This window comes from Chrysemys picta, chromosome 3 (assembly GCF_011386835.1).
Source record: "Chrysemys picta bellii isolate R12L10 chromosome 3, ASM1138683v2, whole genome shotgun sequence".
In the NCBI taxonomy this organism is placed as follows: Eukaryota; Metazoa; Chordata; order Testudines; family Emydidae; genus Chrysemys; species Chrysemys picta.
This window is the reverse complement of record NC_088793.1, coordinates 204,277,173-204,296,984: the sequence shown is the minus strand read 5'-3', so window position 1 is coordinate 204,296,984 and position 19,812 is coordinate 204,277,173. Positions and strand designations below refer to the sequence as shown.

Genomic DNA, 19,812 nt, shown 5'->3' with positions numbered 1-19,812 from the left:
AAGCAGAAGTACTAGAAATCTTATGAATGGATCAGTTTGTTTCAAATTTCCAGACAGAAGAGGTCTGGATAACTCCAGATCTGCTTTGAATAAACATTTCCATCTTTTGGATGATTTTTTGTTCTTTAACCAAATCTTCACAGGTTTAATGGCTCACTCCTTGCTATTTATGGCAAGAGCTGCACCATCTAGTTTGAGGAGGGCTTTCAGGGTGAATTGGGTGCCTAGCTGCCATTTGAAACTGTCCCTCTAGATTTTCTTCAAAAAAAAAAAAAAAAAAAAAGACCTCTGCTTTTGTGGGGCAGGGTCACTTCACTGTCTAGATTTAAAGTTTTTTCTTTTTAAACTTGAAAGGAGAGATTATTTTAAAGAACCCCCAGCCCCGATTGGTGTCAGTTTCCCTCAGAGATTCTCCGCCTCCTGCCACAACTATAGACATTGGTAAATATACTTAGTATAATGTCTTTATAACATATGACATACAATACATGGCCATTGGGCAAAGGAGAATGTTTGAGATGTGGGCAAATGGGTTAGATAACATTCCAAACTTTTGGGTTGAATTCCATAAAAAATGTGGAAGTGTAACAATTAGATTTCATGGCTGCAGTCTCAGTGTAATTGAGCAGTCCATTTTGGAGCTGGGATTTTAAGATAGAAAATATATTAGAGAATATTCTTAAAGAATAGGATTTTAGAAATGCTCAGTGATAACTGCAGTTTTAGAATAATGGGAAGGCATTGCAGTTGAACCATGTTTTACTTCCATGAAGTTAAGAATAAAACTAAAACCTAAAGAAGAAACCCCGCTGAGTTAACAGATGTACTTGGTGATTAAATTTCAATACAGAGAGATTGGATTTGTTCCTTCATATAGAAAGTATAAGCCAGCAAAGTGCTGCACAGCTGAAGACTGAAAAGTTAAGGGTTAGATTTTCACTTCATTTCTTCTTTTCATTTTAATAAGTGTGACCAGACCAAGCTTAGAAAAAGTGAATGTACATTATTGATACAAATTACTTATGCCACATATGTCTATAAATATAGTCTGCATATTTCGATGTGAGAGGAGGGATTTTAAACATACTCTGAATATACTCTTGGTACTTGTGGCAAGGAAATAACACAGTAGTTGTGTAGCAAGCTTCTGTAGAAACAATGTATATGGAGAGATGTCAGTTTGATTTAGTTAGGCAGCTTACTAATTTATCATATGAAGCATTTTATGTGAGGGCTGTTATAGAAGCCATTTAAATTATCTATTTTGTATCACCATTGATTTGAAGTAAAAAAAAAAAGTACTTGTGGGCTTTTATATCTTTTTCTATTAAGTTCTTATTGATAATTACAATGAGGAGGAGTGTAGAACTTTTAGACTGCCAAGCTATTAGTGCTGTTTACTGGAACATGTATTAGCTGGGTAGAGCATTGTTTTCTAAAGACACAATAAGCAAGCAGCTTTGCTTTTGTTCTCCATGGAAAAAGTACTCTTTGTAGGTATTTCTGTGGCTGATGAAGTGTTGCAGATGAGGACCCTTAGTTCTGAGGCAGTTTAGAAACCGTAAGCCATTGTGCGTATTAGATTCATCTTTACAGATTGATGTTTTTATACAACTAATAGAACTTCATAAGACTTTCATAGTCTACTATTATTTTATTAATTTTGGTTTCCTTCCAAGAGTTAAAATGAATTTCTCCCCTTCCCTTCTCTCCCCAAATGCTATTTTCTAGATAAGCATTTAGTAGTGCACCTTTTTTCAATAAAACCTTAACTACTGTACGGACACATGGGTATTATGTGTATAGTTTTAAAGAGAGTCACAAAGCTACATTGAAAGCCATTCCACGAAGCTGCTCCACCAATGCCTGGTGGAACTTCCAACCCTTCTTCAGAGGCCAGGGAATGAGAGCTCCCATAACATCAGCCTAGTACGATCCCTTCCCCATTCCATAGCCCCTCCCCTCCAATCGCAAATTGTCTGTTACAGAAACAAGAAACTCTGGAGTGAGTCTGCTGGCTATGCTCATATGCTACAATTTAAATTCCCTTGCTGGCCTCTCATCTCTGCCCTTGTCCTTGGTAAATAACTTTACGTTTCCTTGCTAATCAATTCTTATGCTGAAGGCCTCACCGGTCTCTTCTGCACCTTTGCAGCCCAGCTGTTTAAACCCACATTCCTGCCCTTCCCTCCCACCCCCTTTTTTGCCCAGGAATTTGTTAATTCCAGAATAAGTAACATCCAACTTGATTTCTTCTCTCCCTCTGCCCCTCTTCTTTCTTACATATCTTCACTCCTCTTTCAAACTCTGAAGTCTCTCTTCTGCTTTATGCCCCTGACCCTTCAGGCTGGCACCAAGATCCATCCAGAAGCTGGGAATGGGCCACAGGGAATGGATCACTTGATGATTACCTGTTCTGTTCGTTCCCTCTGGGGCACCTGGCATTGGCCACTGTCGGAAGACAGGATACTGGGCTAGATAGATCTTTGGCCTGACCCAGTATAGCCATTGTTATGGTCTTATGTTCTTATCCCTTTTCATCTCCAGTCATCCCTGGTTCCGTGTCTAGTTCCATTCTTTTCCCTTATTAAGCACTCTTTTTCCTCATGCTGACTTCTCTGGGTCACCAGCTTCAAAGTATTGACCATATATAATTTTAACATCATTCCCTTCTGCTAGATGAATATACATTTTAGTACCTATTTCTGTTTTGAGAGTACTTTTAAGTGACAGACTTTAATGGCTCTTCTATCAAAATAATCCTCTTGCTTCATGTGAATTAAAATTCTTTATACATTTTTGTTGAAAGTAGATTAATGTTTTAGAAACTAAAAATATCATTGTAGCTAGAATAGTGAGGGTGCCTTTATCAACAATTTCATCTTGTTTATCCTTTGTCTATTCAGACCATATAGTAGCTCTATTGAAACACTGGAAAAGGACAGAAAATCTTCTCTGGGAAACTCCAAAACCAGCATATTTAAGTATTTTTTCCTTTTAAAAAAATTGAAAACAAACAGAGCAATTTTGTGATGGATATTTTCCTTTTTGTAAATTCCAGTCCCTGGTGAGATCTCATTGAAGAACAAGGTGAACTTTCAGTGAAAAACCCAGCTTGTTCCTGATGAGGGACAGTTGGGAAACCTGATAAAGACAGATGGCAAGCTATTTTGTTACACCTATAATGTGCAATAGCCTGAGCAAAAACTAAGTGAAGAATATTTTTATAATTGACCTTCCAGTGAACTTGGGTAAACATTTTTTTCACATACTGAGAGGATGGTGATGACCATATGATGTTATTTTGTTCACTACTAGAATACTCTGTATTGAAATACGTTATGTTATCAATTATAGGGTTAATCTATTTTAGACTGCCATAAACGGGATTTTTTCCCCCATTTTTGACACTACGGTGAAGCATTTGGAATTGAAATAGTCCATAATGGTTCTTTTTTTTTCACTTTTCCATAACAACGTGAACACTAAATTATAGCTGTGCAATTATGTAAACAATGGAAATGCTTCCAGAATGAATACTTCATTTTAGATTTTCATTTTGTGTAATTGTTGAAAGGTTTGGAGCCATAATAAACCAAAATTATTTTACACATTTATCCTTCTAAAGGTCAATTATGAAAGAAGTAAAGAAACAACACTGTACACAATGAGTAAACCAATTTCTATTGCCATCACCATATGTTTTTCTTATTGCTTGTGTTTTTCCAGTTACTGTGTACATAGCATTCAATTAAAGTGATTCATTTACTAGGCTGTAAGCTGCTGAATACAGTTTACATTTATAGAACCGTGCTTGGAAGGGAAGGAAACAACTTGCCTCTGTTTGAATTACCTGATTTTTGCAAGATCACTGATAAAGGACAGATGTTCTCACTTGGTTGCTTTCTCATAAACCTGAATCTTTTGATAAGCTGCAAACCTACTGTATTACTACATAAAATCTAGCTTTTATCACTAGATGTGTATAATGCACAAAAGTGTGTTAATCAGGAAATAAGACATAAAATTTGACAAACTTTGTCATTAAACTTTGCATTTTTAAGGTTATACTATTAATATTAATTTTATGTAAAGCCTTTTTCCTATTTTTTGCAGATTCTGATTTTATTTATATTGGTATAAAACAGGATTAATGTTAACCAAGTCAATAGAACCACCCTGGATTTACACTGGTATCACTGAGATCAGAATTTGACTGTGGAAACTGACATAAAATCAAAGACTGAGTGTAAACTGACTTTTACTCAATTGTACGTAGATAACTTTGGTGCCAATAGCTGTGAGCCTGCCATATCGCCCAGTAGCATGACGTGTGTTGTAAAATTGCAACTCCTGAGTGTGAATAGTGAAAAAGAGAAGCTCAGGGTCACTCCACTGTAATAGTCTTTTCAAAACAATTATATAGACGTTTTCTGACTTCTTACTTCGGGGGGGGGGGTGGAATCCTTTTTTTTTTTTAATTTGTAAAAGATACTTTACTATGTTTCTTCAGCAGCAAACATTATGGCATCTGTAACTAAATTCTTGCATTGTTTAGAAAAATGCAATGTAAAAACGTATCTGGTGCTAAAGTTGCATCATCTTGTTTTATATTGCAACTGTATTCTCAGACCTACAGCTTTGTCTTCCATTTATATTAGTTTCTTCCACTGCTTATTTACAAAGGGTGATATAAAAAGGACCAAAGTTAAAGCTTCATAATCCTGTGTACAGTGTTTTCTTAACCTAATCAACACCATGCTAGCAGTAGACATTAGTAAAGGGTGATCCTCCTAAAGGTTCAGGTTCAGCTTGGATAAATACCGAAAAGACTGGGTGTTTATTGAATCTTTGAAGCCTCCTCAGGAGGCTCACAGACCTTTTGTCCATACAGAGCCCTGCCCCCAGTAGTTTCCACAGCCAACTTTTAAAGATTTCAAAACAAAAATTGAAGATTTGGTTTAATATCTAACTTGAACAGATGGAATTAATGAAAGCAGGACAAAGTTAATGCAGTTGTTTGTGGTGTTCATCAAATCTGCTACGTTCTGCCACCTTTTAAGCCAGGTTTGCGTGCATTTTTTTATTGTAGCATATGTCAGCAGAAGTGTACGCCCATCTGCTGCTGTATAGCTTGATGCCTGATATTCAGAGCACAGTGCAATACCTACCTCTGTTAGTAATTACAGGTGTGTTGTGAGGAGCCCAATGCATTAATCAGCCCCTTAATTATGAAAAAAGGGTGGATCTTTTGTTCTGCCCTCAGAGCATGAGTTTACCACCCACTTTATGAGCTGCAGCATCCATCTGCTCAGTCTTTTAGAATGTTTGCATTGACTGATATTGACTTTAAAATGTTTCAAAGGAAGTGATTAAAACTAGTTTAAACATTAACTTGAGTGGCATTGTGGTCATTCAGAGAGGTGAAAACACTATCTTCTGCAATGCCAACATTAAAAATTCTCTCTTAATTTTATAACGGACAAGCTGGTTTATCATTTCACAGTATGCTAATATAAATATTTTAAAGGAGAAACAATAAATAGTTTTTGCTCAGACTTCTATAATGTTTTGCAAATTACTGATGTAACTTAAAAGGTTGATCTGCAAGTGGAAAAAAGATTGAGTTTATGCTCTTTTTGCTTATTTATTATATGTATGCTTTTTAATTTCCAAATCTCAGAAATGTCAAATCTGGTCTTCATTGTTCTTGAGGATAACTGGAGGTTTCAGAATTAGTGTAGATTGATAACTTTCTCGGATCTTAGTCGAAAGGATGGAAATGTTGAATCCTTAACAAACCGAGTTTTTCTCAGGTGTTTTTGTTTAAATAAGTGACATTTAAAAAAAAAAAAGTTTTAAACAGGATAAATAATTTTATTCAAACTATTAATCAAGTTTCACTTCCTTGATACCTGTGATGTAAAATTCTTGCTAGTTTTTAAGCTACTGATGTACTATTCTAAGATAGACAAATCTTTATTTCTAATTTAAAAATCAAGCAGGAAAAATATTTTGTGTTCTAAAATAAGTTCAGGCCTTCTTTAGTGCATTAAAAAAGTTGTGGGGAAAGGAGGGAGCCTAATAATTTTCTTGAGTAAGTTTTCTTTAATCTTTTACTAGGAATGAGAATGGTTTTGAACTTCTATGGAAATCAACTACCTCATTCTTCTGAAAAAGTAATAATTGCAGTCAGAGTTTATGCAAACATTGTGTCTAATTTTGAACCCACTCAAGTTTTGTAGGTTTGGAACTTCAACTCAGACATTGTTGGGATCATTTCTTGATAAGGACAGCCAGTGAAAAGGAAAAGGAATTAAAAAATTCTCACTCCAAGAAAGTGTGTACACACACAATACGTATGTGTGGCAGCAATGCTTTTGATGGTGTTCTACCCCTTAAACCTAATGCAGACTTCCCTTTAGCATATGAAATACCCATATATACTCATTCATAAGCTGAATTTTTTTAGTAAAAAAGGGAAGCACCAGAGAAGGGAGTCGGCTTATGAACTGGTATATTGAGGGAGAGGTGGGACACAGCCCCTCCCCCAACAGTGGGAGCAAGGAGAAGCAGCACAGCCAGAAGGGAAGAGGCGGGACCAGAGTCTCTCCGCTTCTGGCCACGCTGCTCTCCCCCCAGCCTCCGAAGCAGCTGCAGCTTTGGGGCTGGCAGGCTGCAGCCATGCCGCTTGGCTCCGCCCCCCAGAGCAGGCTGTGTCCGCGCCGCCCGGGCACCAGAGCATGCTGCGGCCGTGCCACCCAGCCCGCTGGAACATGCTGCGACCACGCTGCCTGGTTTGGCCTGCCGGAGCAGGCTGCAGCCACACTGCCCGGCCCGCCGGAGCACCTCCAGCCAGGCCAGAGACATCCTCCCCAGATAAGGTGGGATGGGATGGGGAGAGCTCGAGGTAAACAAACCATCTCAGCCCACCTGCGGCTTATCTTCATGGCCTGGGAGCCAAAGTTTGCTTTCCCCTGAATTATAGGTCGGCTTATGAACGGGTCATAACATTTTTCCATTTTTACTTATCCATCTTGGGAGGGTCGGCTTATAAACAAACAGGCTTAAGATGGAGTATATATGGTAATTCATTAAAAAACGATGTTTACCCCATCTAGTTTATTATGATAACTGGTAGGTGTGATTTCTGGTAAAAGTTAAACGAAGATTTCTCGGTTACTCTCTTTTTCTTTTCTATGCCCAGGTACTTTTTGTGCATTCCTATGAAGCAGTCATACTAAAGTTTTAATAATGGCTATAGGTTATTGTCTTGAACTACTCAGAAACAAGGACATCAGCTAGTGTAATTTCATTAATGTTATATAGCTATGGAAGCCTGAATAAAATGATTTTATGGTCCATTTCTGATGGTATATCTGTTTATCATAATCTTACGAACCAGTTGAATGTTTTAGTATATCTAATAAACATAAAATGCATCATCTTATAAATAGATGTTTCCTTTTCAATGTGTTTCTAAATAAAGAAACCTATGAATTTTTCTCAAAGGGAGTAAGAATTGAAATGTTACAGAAATTGGAAACCATTTTAGGAGGTGTGCGCCTCGAGGACAGAATAGTAAACCAGATCAATGTATTGGGGTGCTCCATTATATGTATATTTGTGGTTTATATATCAAATATTAGCACTTAATTTCTGTTACCAGTAACATCATTATAAAATACAATGATAAATATTCTCAAATATTTTTTCTATAAAAATTGAGAGAAGTCTCCTTCTTTTCAGGATATTTTAAATACCGTCATAAAACACTGCCCATCTTGCTTTTTCTTCTTGGGTTTACCTGGTTTTACAATGCTGATAGGAGACTTCATCACAGCTGCAGCCAGAGTCCTTAGTACAGACATGTTGGAGGTGAGTATGACAATGCTCAACATCCAAGTTCCCAGGAGAGTGCACAATCGCTAACAAGGTTCAGATTTCTCTACTCTAACAGGTGTTGACTCATTAGTGCAATGTGAAACTGGGCTCTCGGGGCAGATACCATGGCAGCTGATGTGTGAAATTGTAGGATAAGGTGACATACTAGTATTGCAAAGGTGTTTCATCAAAAGGCCAAAGTGTGAGAAATCATATCCTCACTAATATTGCAGCACATTTACACACTAAAAGCAAGACTTGGGTTTCAGAATCTCATTAGCTTTCTACAAGAAATGAATATTGAAAACACAAAGCTTTCTCATAACAAATGCAGATTTTCCTACATTTTAAAAGGGTTAATAGCAGTATGAACCAGATACCATCAAATCTAATTTAAAAAATTAATAAAATACAAAACTATTACTGGCAGGCTAAAATAAGTTTAAAGGTCTGACAAGCCTGCAAAAGCAGAACTAGTGCATAAGAATGGGACATCAGAACAAGGGTATTCTTTCTCTGTGATTGTAACTAGTATAATTATTGATGTTCTTCTGCACAGTAACTTCAGATTGTTGTGTAGAGGTATGTTAGCTGCAATAGCTAGACATAGTATGAGTTAAAGAAGAAGAAAGATCACTTGCTCTTTTTTTCAGCGGAATTCAAATGGTGAAACATTTTACCCCAGCTGTCCATAACCTGAGTTTTTGGGGGTTATCTCTGGATTTACAGCCATCAGTTTTAGTTCACTTTTTGTTAATTTTGTACAGTTATCACAAAAATTAACCAATCCGATTATTGAACAAAAGCTTGCAGAGCTAGTAAGTACAGCAGAACACCATGTAAATATGTAAAAAAAAAAAAAAAAAAATCCTTCCTCTGACAAAAGACCTATATGGCACAAACCATTTTATACTTGCTATGCAGTATTTTTATTTGAAAGATTACAGAATTAATTAATATACTTAATGCACAAATATCCATTTGTCCTTAGTGTTCTTGGGCAGTTTAATTAGAATAGAGCTTTACATTTTGTTGTATTCCTGGTCTATTTATATTGTCTACTCTAGCGTATGCTCTATGCTCTCCTTCTAGTGTCATGCTATCAATGTTACTGTAAATGTTGAATTTCCATTCAAGACCCATGCACACCTTTTGTGTGCGTATGTGGGGAGGTTGGTTAGTTTGGGTTATCGGTTTTTGCAGCCATAACTGTGACACTTAGATACTGCAACAATGGGCATAATATAAAAGCACATAGCTCCTGGTGCTGAAAGCTCATGAGGTTGGAGCCATCAGTATCGAGGAAGTTCCACATGGGTACAGAAGTATACCAACGCATATGAACTTCCTCGCTCAGGCCATAAATTGAAATATTTGATTAGAGAGCAAAATTAATACCTAAAATGTAGGCTGACTTTTTCCATGCTTGACCCTAACCTAAGAGCAATTTTTTTTAACCTGTACCAAGTTTGATTAAATTTGGTTCTGTAACACTGCAGTTCAAACGCAAAGAAAGTTTATCTAAAGAATATTTACATTAAATTATTTTGCATAAAAAAACCCATAACAAATAGAAGCAGTACTGTCTTGTACATTATTAAAATTGTTTTATAGTGTGCCATAAATATCTACACTACTGTACAAAATACATTAGACAAGTTCCCTGGCCAGAAACACTGACATAGCAAAAATTGCAAATAAATTGAACAGAACAGAACAAGTGAGGATGGATGTGAAGAGACTGGAGAGCAGAAACAAGATAGGAAGGATTTCTAGAAGAAACTGATTTTAAGGAAGCACTTGGAGGAGGAAGGGAGAGGATGTATTTGTTAGGCAAGTCATTCCAAGCATGAAAGAGTGCAAAGCAGAGTGGAAAAATTAGGGGAGGATTTGGAGGACACTAGGGAATAGAGATGGGGTGTAGAAAGAAACTTTGGAGCAAGGTAGCACAGGCTCTTTCCAAGTAAAGTACTTTTTTTGTAGTAGTGGAGTGCTTCAAGGAGAATTTGATGTGGTCATAGATGCATGAGAGTAACATAAATTAAGCACCTGAAGAGGGAGGAATGCAGAGAGAGAGGTAGTAAGTGGGGAGTTGCCGGAGAAGAGAGAGGTTATAGTAAACAAAATAAGAGGTCCAAGGCACAGACTTCTTAATTAGGTTAAAGTTATGGCACTGAGATACCATGTTGATGAGAACTGCCTAAAAACCTAGAGTCAGGTAGCTAGATTTAGAGATTGTAAATATGTATCAATTTATAGGTTGAGCTCAAATTATAAACATCAGTAACTACCAACATATATGCTAAATCATTTAGCCTAAATGTATCAGATAACTAGGTTAAGAGAAACATTTAGTAAATAATTATTGTTTCCCTTATCCTAGAGAGGTATAAAGAGAGAATATTTAACACAAAATTTCAAAGACAAATATTTAAAGAGAAATGTGATATTTGTCTCTTTCTCTGTTTACTTGGGCATTCGAAGTATATCAATAGGCTTCTAATTTTTAATTGTATAGTCACTTTTTAGCATCCAGTGCATGTGAGTCTAATTTTAAAACATTGGATCCAAATTCTACAATCAGGGCCGGCTCCAGGCACCAGCTGAGCAAGCTGGTGCTTTGGGCGGCAGATTGATCGAGGCGGCATTCTGCCCAAGCACGGACGCCCTTTTTTTTTTTCTTTGGTTCCGCTCCGGCCGCCCTGTAGGGGGCAGCAGCCCGGAGAACCAGAGCGCCCTGCAGGGCAGTCCTCTTCCTTCCCTCCCCGCCGACTGGAGCGGAGCCCTTGCGGCAGGCGGCAAGAGGCGGCGCAGCGGGAGGGGCCGCGTGGCAGCGCCCCTGCTGTAGCCCTGGCCGCCCCCTTCTCTCTCTCTCCCGCCCGCTCCCTCCCCCTCCTGTCCCCCCCCAGCCGGTCCCCCTGCACCCGTGCTCCAGCCGTGCCACAAGTATTTTATTTGTAATGAATGCAGCATAATAATGTATGCATAAATTGCTATTGATATGATACTGCATGAAAGTAGCATTTTGAGCACTTCCACATCACTTGGTTGAGAGAAATAATTAAAGCTAGCAAAGATTTAAATGCCTCTATCATCGGTCCACCAAGCACAGCGCACATCTTGTAGTTTCCTATTATAGTAGAACCTCAGAGTTACGAACACCTCAGGAATAGAGGTTGTTTATAACTCTGAAATGTTCGTAACTCTGAACAAAACATTCTGGTTGTTCTTTCAAAAGTGTACAACTGAACATTGACTTCGTACTTTGAAACTTTCCTATACTGATTAAAAATGCTGCTTTCTCTTTATTTTTTTAGTAGTTTACGTTTAACACAATACTGTGATGTATTTGCTTGGGGGTTTTTTTGGTCTCTGCTGCTGCCTCATTGTGTACTTCCAGTTCCAATTGAGGTGTGTGGTTGTTGACTGGTCAGTTTGTAACTCTGCTGTTCGTAACTCTGAGGTTCTACTGTATTACATGTATATTTGAATCAATTCCACGTAGCACGGATAACCACAGAACTGTGACACTACAGAATTATCCAAAAGAGTTGGCAATAAAGCATTGTGCACGAACAACAGATGAGGATCAATGAAAATTTAACCCTGGGGTGGGATGTAATGGCCTAATTTCCAAGAGTGGTCAGTGTGGTCAGTCAGAGAGCTAGATCCTACAGAAGCAGTTGCTTGTCTCTTCTTGCCAAACTACTGACCCTAAAGACCATTTGAAAATGGAAATAGGAGGAAACAGTGGGAGGAGCAGTATGTATCATAATAAAACCAAAACTTTATGCTGAGTATGCAAAGGTAATGCCTGATTACTATTGAGGGTATATTTTAATGTATTGTACAAATTCAGCAAAAAAAAAGCAGAAGAGAAATGTGATCAAGTACAAAGAACTTTGAGTCTCTTTGATAGTGTTACACAGTATCACCATTCTTTAAAATGTCCTCTTTATAGCTTATTGGAAAAATAACATATATTATGTTTGTATTTTTTCCTTTAGGCCCCTCGCTCAGAAGCTCATACCATTCTTGGTTCTCTTGTTTGCTTTCCAAATATCTACCAAGAAATCCCTCTATTACAACCCATCCCTGAAGCTGATGAAATCATCACAGGAGCTGCAGATGTCAAAGTAAAGTAAAATTATATTAGTAAATCCTTATTTAATCTAGTGAAGTTTTACATTTGGTTAAATAATTTGATTATTTTGTATCATGCATTAAAGAAATGATCATACATTAATTGATACGTGATACTTTCTTAATTTTACAGACCATTTTTAGCACTGAACTAAAAATATAGTGTAAATGTTTCGACTTGTGAAGTTAATTTTTTAATTTAAAGAAGAGAGAACTAGCTAAAATCAGGTGCTGTTCATTTCTGTCAGTCAAATCATTTTAATCTCAAATTATAAAAAAACTATTTATTTTTATTATGATGTAGTGAATCTGTTCCACAGATATATGTACATCATTGACAGACTGGGCTATGCACAGAGACGCATTTATTTTTCATATTATATTAAAATATGAAACAATGTACATTTACTGGAGAGAGAGAACTCAGTTTTGCTCTGATGTGTTTTCCTAGAGCATTAATTTCAATGGGACTCCATAGGAGAATAACTGTAAACATGGGTGTAATGTTTTGCAGTATAGGGGCTTAATAATAATCATCTTGTTTTAAACAAGTGATAAAATGTTAATTTACACTGAAGTCAACCCTAGTGGGAAAGATTGCACAAAAGCCATAAGATACCCCAGTAATATACTGGGGAATTTGGGTAAGGATGTGGTAGAATCTTCAAATGCTAAGTAGGGAACTTCAGGTGGTGGAAGAGGAGAAAGACTACCCCCCCCCCCCCACACACCCACTCCTTGACACCTGGTATGAGATTCTTGCATTCTCAACCAGATATGAATTGGGCTTGAGGTTATGGGATTATTGGGGTTATGAGAAATATTAAAATGAACCAAATTAGGGTTGAGTCCTTTTCTGAACTAAATAAAGTAGGCTAAAATTTTCAGACCTGTCTGCCTAGAATTGAGACACCCTAGGCTGGATTCACAAAAGGGCTTAGGTGCCTAACTGCCAGTTCACAAAGTCTGACAACACTGGGTTTCAAACTCCGCCCCGCCCCCCTCCGCTCAGCTGCCTCCAAACACTGTATAGGCACCTCAACTCACTCTGCGCCTAAATTTTTTCAGCAAAAGTTCCCTGTGCGTCTATGTTTCTGCCTCTGCTCACACACACTGCAGCCCCATGCCAGGCATCTGGATGCCTAGTCCCAGAGCAATGTACCAACAGTGAGAAGACAGGCATTTCTCCGCCTAATTAACTTGCAAGGCCCAGTTTGGTAGGGGAGCTCTGAGCGCGCTTACCAGAATGGGGCCCTATGGACAGACTCATACAAAGTGGCCGGGGGAGGGAGGACCCTCCTCATAACATTGAGCCCAGTGTTTAGAGTACTCACCTGTGTTGTGGGAAACCCCTGGTTCAAATCCCCTACATCTGAGGGAGAGAAGGGTTTTGAATGGGTACCTGTAACCTCTCAGGTGAGTCCCCTGGGCTATGGGATATTCTAATGTGGGGTACCTCAGTCTTTCCTCTTGAAGATTTTCCACTTTGAATAAATAGTGAAAGAATCATTTGGCCAGAGGAAGAGGGAGGTCAAACATGAGAGTGACTCTGTAGCCTGGGCGTTAGCGACCACACCTGGGAGGTGGGAGACCGAGGGTCTAGTCCCCCGTTCCAGTGACTTCTTAAAATTATTTATCCACAGTGGAGCAGCTTCAACAGGAGAGACTGAGGGAGTACCACATAAGAATATCCCAGAGCTCTTGCCTGAGAGGTGGCAGATCCCTGTTCAAATTCATCTACTCTTCAGGTGGAGCGGGGCTTGAACCTGGAGTACCCTAACCACTGGGCTAAAAGTTAGGAGGGAGCTCTTCCTCTGAACCTCCCCTCATCCCCATCTTATTGCAGAAACAGCTTAGGTGCCTAATGCCAAGAAGATGGGGAGGTGCCTCCCTCAAGACTGGGTTTATGCACCAAACTCCCTCAGGGAGAGGGGCTTAGGACTCATCCCTCATCTTGGCATCTCCCATTGAGTAGCTTGTGCGGGGAGCTGCCTAGCATGCTGGCTTTTGTGAACCCCATTTTGAGTCACCTGTCTCCCTATTCATTGTATAGGGAGCCTAGGCCTGAACTCAGGCTTTGTGAATCCCAGCAATTTTCTAGGCACCTAAAGCTTAGGCGTGGAGACACTCAGCATCACCACACCTACATTTCTTTGTGAATCTATCCCATAAATCCCTAGTTAGGCTATTAAAAGTTACTTTGACTTTTCAGATATGCTGAGCACTCCCAATGAGACCAATGGGTGCTCCGCAATTCTGAAAATCAACCGACTTCAGTTTAGATGCTGATGTTTGAATTTAGGTACTTTAGTCATCCACCCAATTTTATAAATGTTGGCTGTCACCAGTGTGGCTCTCACTTTTGTCAAAATATGATATGAAACAAATATCCCTTAGAAAGAGTGTACTGAGACTACCAAATTTATTTCACTTGTGACCCAGTCCGAATTAGATATCTAACACACTTGAATTAATAGAGAAGTAATCTCTTTGTGGAACAAAGTGTTTATTCTAATGAATTTTATTGTTTTAGTGTTACCTCATAAATATTCTATTGAAGAATGCCACAGATGAACCCAGTGAAGCTGCAAGGTAAAATCCTGAATGAAAGAGAAAATACTGTGGAGTCTTAAGATGGCAAATTGAAACAGAAATAAGTTCAAAAATAATAAGTTGGATGACAGTGTTTTGGGGGATATTTGAAACTGAGTGTGTTGTAAAGTTTTTAAAATGGATTGGACTGAAATTTCTTGTAAAAGAATATTATATTCTTGTAGGTGCTTTTTATTACTATTATTTCATCTACCTGTAAACAAATAACTATATCCATGGTTCCCTTTTTGAACTTTTGTTTTGTAGCACAGACAGCGGGGCCAAATTTTGCTCTCAGTCGCAGTGTAAGGAAGATCAAAATTTGGACTGTTACCCGCATACATACCTTGAAGCCTGGTCTTTTTGATTTTGTACTTATTCATAGATACCAAGGCCAGAAGGGACCATTTTGATCATCTGACCTCCTGTATAACACAGGCCATAGAACTTCCCCAAAATAATTCCTAAAGCATATCAGAAAAACATCCAATCTTGATTTTAAAATTGTCACTGATGGAGAATCCCCTACGACACTTGGTAAATTGTTCCAATGATTTAGTATTCTCACCGATAAAAATTTACACCTTATTTCCACTCTGAATGTGTCTAGCTTCAACTTTCAGTTGTTGGATTAGATTTTGTTCTGTACTAGATTTAAAAGTCCATTATTAAATATTTGTTCTGCATATAGATACATATAGACTGTAATCAAGTCACCCCTTAACCTTCCCGTTGTTAAGCTAAATAAATTGAGTCTATCACTACAACTCATGTTTTCAAAACCTTACTAAAAAAAGAAACCTTATATTTAAAATAAAACCAAAAAGTTTCTTTTTAACCTTTATTTTCCCTTTTCAACTATTAGTTTTAATAAAATCTGTCTTATGCATTTTCTTACTAAAAAGGTTAATCTGATAGACAAAGCACATCATCCTGAATAATGTAAAAAGCAGGTAAACCGTATGGTGTCTACTCTTAAGACATTTTCAGCCTGGCTTACTGGATGTCAAATGTATTTACATGTGCCCTGACAACTTTGAAAGATAAAAGGCAGGGGTAATCAATTTATTTTTTGTCAAGGTTCAACTTGGTCAAGATATATTCAAGGTCCAGACTCCAGAGAAAATAATACAAAAATAGTAACAATAATAATAAGTAAATAATAAGATTTTGCGGTCTGTTTGAAAGTGTCTGACAGTCTGGATTTGGCCCGCGGTCCACCTATTGACTACCCATGATAAAAGTGTAGTTGTAACTGTGTCAGTCCTAGGTTATTAGAGAGACAAGGTGGGCGACCATTCAGGGTAAAGTGGTCTGTTAACATCCCTCTAGTCATAGGGGGTAAAGTAAAGGGGCGCGGAAGGTAGTTGGCGGGGGTGTGTGTGTGTGTGTGGATGTTATTAGCTGCTTTCTTTCCCCCCTATGACTGGAGGGGTATTCATGGGCCACTTCACCTTGAATGGTCCATTGAAATATGTGCTAATTACTTATGATAAACAGTCTGTGCCACCTTGTATTTAGCTGTGATACTGAATACATTTCCCAGTGCTGAAGAAGAGCTCTGTGTAAGCTTAAAAGCTTGTCTCTCTCACCAACAGAAGTTGATCCAACAAAAGATGTTACCTCACCCACTTTGTCTCTCTAATATCCTGGGACCAACGTGGCTACAGCAATATTACATACAGCTTTGAAAGAGGCATTTGACTCCATCAGATCTATCTCTAAGTATTCAAAATCTGCATATTTTAACATTCTATTAGTTACGTGCAACATTTAATTAAAAGTCAGAAAATACACGGAGTAGATCATAGCTATAAACAAGAGCTTGCCATCTATTTTGGGCGAAGGTTCTTTTAAGGATTCTAAATTAAAAGAAATGCTAAACTTTACATTTAAACAATCAAGACTGATACCAGACAAAGAAAGAAGTTTAAAAAAAAATTCCTATCGGTGCTTTTCTTTGCCACTGACTTCAACGAGAGCTTTATCCGTGAGTTCAGTGGCAGCAGGATCTGACCTAATATATTTTAATGCAGTATACAGTTCTTCTACAAATAATTTTTGTAATCACAAGTACGGCCCAATCTTGCAAGCATGAACACATTACATCCTTGATGATTTTTCCTAAGAAAGCAAGGTTGAAGATGGGGTGAGAGATGGAAAGGTCTTTCTCACTCAATGTTGGATTTTTCAAGAACGAGCAGACTAACGCTTTTTTCAGGTAAATTGGCAGGGTTGCTTATCTGAAGGAGCAGCTTAGTCACTAAGATGAATAAAAAGATGTTTTCAATTAATGAAGATATCCTTTTAGGAGTTGATTTTTTTTAAATGGATGAGTCATATGACATGATATAAATAGATCTACGTTCACTATATAATACTATGAAAGAGAAGTTTATGTGTCTCATCTAGGAAATGTTTATTTGGTTAATGTATTACTAGAGTTTTATTGGAGGATTCTTTACTGGAGGAATATTTTCATTATTAGTAAGAACATTTTATTCTTTGATGGCTTTCCCCAGCCAGGAAGTTCGTGGATCAGTTTTGTAGACAATGGTTTAGATATTCCTAAGGGCTTCCAAAGGTTACTCTTGCGCAGTCAGATGGGTTGGCAGGAAAGCTGGGAAAAATAGCAGCCAACTCAAAGGTTCAAAACTTAGCAATGTTAAAATAGCACAACACAACTCATAATACTTTAGGAGGGTCGCCAGTTTAGAAAGTTGTGGATAAAAGTCTAAAAGCATCTAACAAGCTTCTTGAACCAAAGACCATTAATTCTGGGGAAGTTACAGAAGAGCTATATTTCAGGAGGCTAGAACTAGAGGAAGGCTACAACAAGAATGCCCAACAGTTATCTCCATTGTAAATGAGAGTGACTGTAAGGTTTCAAATATAAAGTGGCTGCCAACTTGCTGAAGTAAGAGCAGTACCTCCCTCACCAAGGTGTTACATCTCAGTGATCCGTGAAGTCCATTCTTACAGGAGGAACAGAAGACATTCAAACAAAACCAAGCCCATTGTCTCTCGGTCTCTCGAGGACATTTAGAATGCTACTGATCATGCTTGTGAGCTGGTGGAAGTAAAGTATGCCCACTCAGTCTCTGATTGTGAAAAATACCAGGAGCAGCAAGCACAGGCTCCAGGAAGTGGAGACACCTCATGGTTGTATGGGCTATTGCAGAAGAATGGTTTTGAGTGCTGAATAGACAGCTAAAGTTAAATTAACAGAGAAGAAGTGACCACGTGGTCAGAAAGCCACCAAGGTTCAGAGACAGTAGTTAACAAATGATGGCTAAGAAACAGAATAGTTCTCCCATCTGTTGGAGGTGCTTATGGTTGTCTAGCCTGATCTCCATCCTAAATATCTGTTAGTTTGTTTGGATTTGGGTTTGTTTTCTTTTCTTTTACTCTTGCATTAATTTTTGGTTGATGTTTTTGGCTGATATTGTTTTATTTACAGTTGATTATTTTTTAATGGGAAGATGCAGTAGCCATTGGAGTCCTGCCTTGTGACAGGAGTATAGCCTTTTGTAACAAAACTGACCCGTGTTATGTGGCTGGGGACAGGAAACAGAGACCAGTCTGTTATCAACACTGCTGTGTGTACTGCACCTTTATTACACCATCTGTCGTTTATAAAATAATAGAAAATCTATAAGGGCTTTTTGGCAGGAAGGGAATTTTCCTACCCGCCCATAGTCATTAGAGGTTTTGCAAGCACCTCTATTGCTTGTCAAAAATCATTCCTAAATGTTTAAGGAGCCTTCTTTCTTTCTTCGCTGCTCCCAAAATCATTGGTTGTGCCAAGAGGTAGGAAAGAGAGATGTGGCTTGATGGGCCCTTTCTCCTCTTCTCCCTGGCTGAAAGGGAAACTTGGGGTTGGTTTTTAGAAGTGCTCAGCATTACCTAATTCTGCTTCCTTTAAAGTTAGTCCTGTTTACCTCAGTGGGGAGCAGCGTTAGGCCACTTCTGAGTACTTCTAAAAAATCACACCCTCAGGGTACAGACAGCCTGAATGCGGTTTTAAAATTTGTCCCAGGTTGACTGACATTCAGTCAGTGTCAAACTCTCTATTTGATTCTGTTGCTTTCTGTAATTAGCCATAAAATCTGTCAGTAAAAAAGATCTGTAGTGTGTCATTGAGAAATCATTATGAAATCTTCCAAAATACATTTTTCAGAAAGTGAGAAATGTTAAGGAAGGGAGGATATTCTTTTTAAGCTTATAACTAAATAGTTGTTTCCCTTTCTTTTTAAAAGGTGCATAGCTGTTTGCTGCCTTGGAGTTTGGATATGTGAAGAACTAGTACAGTGCACAAACCATCCTCAAGTGAAGGATGCAATAAATGTTATAGGTGTAACACTAAAGGTATTAGTATGAATTGTGTTTGTGTGATTAACAAAGGGAACATTTGTATGAACAAGGTATTCTAGATACTTGAAATATTCATCAAGCATATGTTTAAAGTTAAGCATGTACTTAAATTCTTTTCTGACTTAGGATCAAGATGTGTCCCAGTTGTGTATCCTGATTTTTTGGTTCTTTATGCTTACAATTTTATCTGTCTGCAAGTTTGTTTTTTAAATGTTATGGGGATTATATGTTATGGGGATTATCAGGCATTTGCTGACCATGGAACTGCTCAGTGAATTTATTTTTTGCTTGATTGAAATTTTCTTCAGGATCTTCCACATGTTCTCCGGCTGCTCCACAGACTTAGTGAACCTGGCTTGTCTTTCACTCACTCACTATCTAAAATATCACTGTTAGCAAAGGCACCGACTTTTCAAAGTACTCTAGAGAGCATCTAATTGGAGTACCAATGACCAGAGTGCTGGATCAGCCAGTTTCCTACCACTCTGTCACAGGTTGCTTGATGCTGTCTTTAATATCAGTCGAGATGGAATGAATGAAACAGTTTTACTTTAATATATTAGCAGGGGAAATGAAAGAATCATGAAAAGATTCTTATTTTTGTGTGGTACAGCTGCTTTCTGGATACAGCCTCTTCAGCTGTATTGAAGACGCATAGTGGCAAAGGAATAGAGTTTGTTATGGAGTGATAAGTTCCTGCAGCTGTATAAATACTGTCTAAGACAAGGCATTCATTTGAAAATAAATTTTGATGAGCGGTAGGAGACACTTGCCTAGAGATGGTGTTAAATGACTTTTCTGTCATATCAAATGATTGGT

General features: G+C 38.1%; 1 protein-coding gene across 11 annotated transcripts in view; it reads left to right on the top strand.

Annotated features, from left to right (window-relative positions):
* Positions 1-19,812, top strand: part of RALGAPA2 (Ral GTPase activating protein catalytic subunit alpha 2) — a 277,139-nt gene that overhangs the window by 120,255 nt on the left and 137,072 nt on the right. For all 11 annotated transcript variants that reach the window (XR_006173556.2, XR_010599988.1, XM_042846557.2 and 8 more), the window contains 4 exons: positions 7,750-7,878; positions 11,892-12,020; positions 14,561-14,619; positions 18,879-18,987. Coding sequence is in view for 9 of the 11 variants with exons in the window: in XM_042846557.2 (XP_042702491.2) it covers positions 7,750-7,878; positions 11,892-12,020; positions 14,561-14,619; positions 18,879-18,987 (426 nt within the window). In the remaining 2 variants the exon portion in view is untranslated. The remainder of the gene's footprint in view (positions 1-7,749; positions 7,879-11,891; positions 12,021-14,560; positions 14,620-18,878; positions 18,988-19,812) is intronic.